At 39.7% G+C, this 4,090-nt stretch overlaps 1 protein-coding gene across 1 annotated transcript; it reads right to left on the reverse strand.

Annotated features, from left to right (window-relative positions):
- Positions 1 to 235: 235 nt before the first annotated feature.
- LOC102838976 (peroxiredoxin-6-like) lies at positions 236 to 1,086 on the reverse strand. The gene has a single exon (XM_006866180.1). The coding sequence runs from the start codon at positions 1,028 to 1,030 to the stop codon at positions 356 to 358; it is 675 nt and encodes a 224-aa protein (XP_006866242.1). The 5' UTR covers positions 1,031 to 1,086; the 3' UTR covers positions 236 to 355.
- Between the last annotated feature and the right edge of the window lie 3,004 nt (positions 1,087 to 4,090).

A 4,090-nucleotide genomic window follows, 5' to 3' on the forward strand; every position in this document is an offset into this window, starting at 1 on the left:
GTGCCATTTTCATTTAATAAGCCAGTACTACAACAACCTAAAGGAACTCTGGTAGCGTAGTGGTTATGAATCGGGCTGTGAACCGCAAGGTCAGCAGTTTAACTACCAGCTGCTCCGCGGGAGAAAGATGAGGCTTTCTACTCCCGTAAAGATTTACACCCTCGGAAACCCTGTACAGGGTTGCTATGGGTCAGAACTGACTCGACAGCACTTAACAACAACAACACAACAACCTAAAGACCTTGGCTGTGATCACACCAGGATGTTTGTATGGGATTGATGCATGATTGGTGGCTGGCATTTCCTGGCTCACTATACTAAGCGAGCAGCTCTAGCACCAACTTCCCGGAAAGACTTAAGGCTGCGGAGTGTAGCGGAGGTATTTCTTGCCAGATGGGAGCTCTTTGGTGAAGACTCCTTTAGGGAAAATTCTTTTGGCTTTCTCTTCAGGGATGGTTGGAAGGACCATCACACTGTCTCCATCCTTCCAGTCAACTGGGGTGGCAACCCTCTTTTCTGCTGTCAGTTGGAGAGAGATGACTACTCTGAGAATTTCATCAAAGTTCCTTCCAGTGGTAGCTGGATAGAGGATAGACAGCTTCAGTTTCTTGTCAGGACCAAAAACAAACACCACTCGAGCCGTCACAGGCATGCCCTTTTCGTCTTTCTCTGCTGGATCCAGCATGCCCAAGAGGATAGCAAGGTCCCGATTCTTAGCATCAATGGTGGGAAAAGGCAATTTTTCTGTGGGTGCCTCACCATTGTATGCATTAATATCCTTGCTCCAGGCAAGATGGTCTTCAACACTGTCTATTGAAAGGGCAATCAACTTAACACTCCTCTTGGCAAATTCTGGTGCCAGCTTTGCAGCTCTGCCAAGCTCCGTGGTGCATACTGGGGTAAAGTCCCGAGGGTGGGAGAAGAGAATGCCCCATGAGTCTCCCAGAGAGTCGTGGAAATGGATGCGGCCGATCGTGCTATTGGCCTTGAAGTTGGGGGCCTCATCCCCAAGAAGCAGACCTCCGGGCATGGTGGCAGCGGTGACGTGGATGGTGAGGTAGCGCAGCTGCAGCAACCTCTAGCCGGCTGGTTGTGGCGACGAAAAAGTCTGTTACAACCTTTTTTGAATTATCTTCAGCAAAATTTTACTTACATATGATGATGATATTGTTAGATGATTTCCCCATTCTGTTAGGAATGGGCACAAATATGGATCACTTAAAATTGATTGTCCAGGTCTTTCAGATCGCTTGGCATTGACAAGTGAGCACCTCCAGTGCTGCATCCATTTGTTGAAACTTTTCAGTCTATATTTCTTCAATTCCTGGAGCCTTATTTTTTGTGAATGCTTTCCATGCAGTTTGTACTTCCTGCATCAGTACCATCAATTCTTAATCATAGGATAGATATTTCTTACAATGGTTGAACACAAGTCATTTCTTTTTGATATAGTAATTCTGTGTGTTCCTTCCATCTTCTTTTAATGCTTTCTACATCATGCATTATTTTATCTTTGGAATCCCTCAGTGTTTCAGGTTGAGGCTTGAATTATTTTCTTTAGTTCTTTCATCATGAGAAATGATGATTGTGTTTTTCCCCTTCAGTTTTTGCACATTTCATTATACTTGAATTATCTTCTCAAGCCACCCTTAAAATTTTTCTGCTCAGCTGTTTTACTTCTTCATTTTTCCCAGTCACTTAAGCTTCTCTGCACTCAAGAGCAACTTTCAGAATCTCTTCTGACATCCATTTTTGTCTTCTCTATCTTTTAAAATGACCTTTTGGTTTCTTCGTGTTTGAGGTTCATGATGTCATCCACAACTCTTCTGGCCTTTGGTCATGAGTGTTTAATGCATCAAATCTGTTCTTGAGGTGGTCTCTAAATTCAAGAGGGACATACTTAAGGTCAGATTTCAGCCCTTGTGGACTTGTTTTAATTTTCTTAACTTGCATAAGAGTAATTTTTGGTCTGTTCGACAGTGGGTCCTTGACCTTGTTTTGGCTGATGATATTGAGCTTCTCCATCATTTCATCCCACAGATGTAGTCAATTTGATTCCTGTGTATTCCATTTAGTGAGATTCATGTGTATAGTCACTTTTTATATTGTTGAGAAAGGTAATTGCAATGAATTAGTTACTGGTCTTGCAAAATTCTATCATGTGATCTCTAGTATAATTTTTATCACCAACATCATATTTTCCAACTGCTGATCCTTCCTTTTTGTTTCCAATCCAATTTTTGCTTTGTGCTCTAATCACCAGTAATTATCAATGCACCTTGATTGCATGTTTAATCAATTTCAGATTGAAAATGTTGGTATAACATTATTCAATTTCATCATCAGTGGCTTTAGTGGTTAGTGGGTACATTTAAATAATAGTAGTATTAACTGATATTCCTTGTAGGTGTATGGATATTATCCTATCAAAGACAACATTGTGCTTCAAGATAGATATTGAAGTGTCATTTTTGCACTAGATTGCCAATCAAAAGGTCAGCAGTTCAAACCCACCAATCGATTCCCAGAATCCCCACACAAGATTGCCAAGAGTCGGAACCAACACAACAACAACTGGACTGCTGTAATCTTGCTGTGTTTTTTGTTTTGTTTTGTTTTGTTTTGTGGTGCTACTTGTGTGATCCGTGTTGGAAGAAGTGCAGCCAGAGTGCTCCTTGGACACCAAGATGGACAAACTTCGTCTTTCATACTTTGGGCATATTGTCAGGAGGGACCAGTCACTGGAGAAGGATCTCATGTTTGGTAAGGTGGAGAGTCAGAGAAAAAGAGGAAGACCTCCAATGAGATGGATTGGCCAAGTGGCAGCATTGATGGACTCAAGCGTGGCAACAGTAGTGATGTTGGTCCAGGATTGGGCAGTGTTTCATTCTGCTGTGCAGAAGATCGCTATGAGTCAGTACCGACTCGATGGCACCTAACAACAACAAGAAAACTTGTTTCTATGTTCCACATAATTTTCTGCACTGCGTTCATTTTGTTTGTGTTTTCTTTTCACTTTCATTTCTGTTAATGCTTACTAAATCTTTCTGATTTTCCTCTTTTTAATTTTAATGTGAAGGCGTATTAATTTTCTTTGAGGTTACCCTGCAATTTGTTATTTTACCCCATTTTAAATAATCTGCTTTATCATAAAAAATGATTCGATTTCCTCACTGTTTGGAAGTTCTGTAGCCACACTATTCCCTCTTTTTGCACTGTAGCTGCGTCATTATAAATTGATATCTTTGGTTCCCTAATTTCATCTTGTAGGTTTGTTTTACTTCAAATATTTCTATATGTGGATTGAGTTCTGGGTGGTGATGCCATGTATGTTAATCTCAGGTCGTTGTCTACTCTTGTTGGCTCTCAGTACAAAGAATACATATATATATATAAATTTTTTTTGAAAGTTGGTCTGGTTATTACAAATACCTTTAATTTCTATTTATCTGTAAATGTCCTTATTTTGCCATCATACTTGATTGACAGCTTTTCTGAATATATGATTTTTGGTTGGTAATTTTCTTCTTTCAGAGTTTTGCCTCTGTCGTCCCATTGCCTTCTTGTCTGCATGGTTTCTGCTGAGAAATCAGAGCTTAGTCTTACTGGCTTTCCTTTGTAGGTGACTTTTCATTTTTCCTGAGCTGCTCTCAGGATTCTCTCTGTGTCTTTGATTTTGGAATGTTTGATAATGCTATGTGATTTTCTTTTGGGATCGATCCTGTTTGGGGTTTGTTCAACTTCTTGTATGCTTCTTTTCTTTCATGATGCTAAGGAAATTTTCTACCGACAACTCAACATTTTTCTCTGTGCTATTTATTGTCTCTTCCTTTCCTGGAATTCTGATCACCCATAAGTTATTCCTCTTAATGGTGTCCTACATACTTTCAGGTTTTCTTTGGATTTTTAAATGATTTTTTGTGATTGTTCTTCTAGCATACTAGTATCGAGAGATTTATCTTCATGCTCACCTATTCAGGCTTCTATTGCTTTGAATCTACTCCTTTGCCCTTTCAATGTATTGTTCATTTCTGAAATCTTAGTGTTAATCTTCCAGATTTCTAATTGCAGGTTTGTATTGTTTCAAAAA

The sequence above is a fragment of the Chrysochloris asiatica genome, unplaced genomic scaffold, assembly GCF_000296735.1.
Source record: "Chrysochloris asiatica unplaced genomic scaffold, ChrAsi1.0 scaffold00087, whole genome shotgun sequence".
NCBI lineage: Eukaryota > Metazoa > Chordata > Mammalia > Afrosoricida > Chrysochloridae > Chrysochloris > Chrysochloris asiatica.

What these genes read in the sequence shown, in the direction of transcription:
- LOC102838976 (XM_006866180.1), bottom strand. Translation starts at nt 1,030, where the DNA reads ATGCCCGGAGGTCTGCTTCTTGGGGATGAGGCCCCCAACTTCAAGGCC.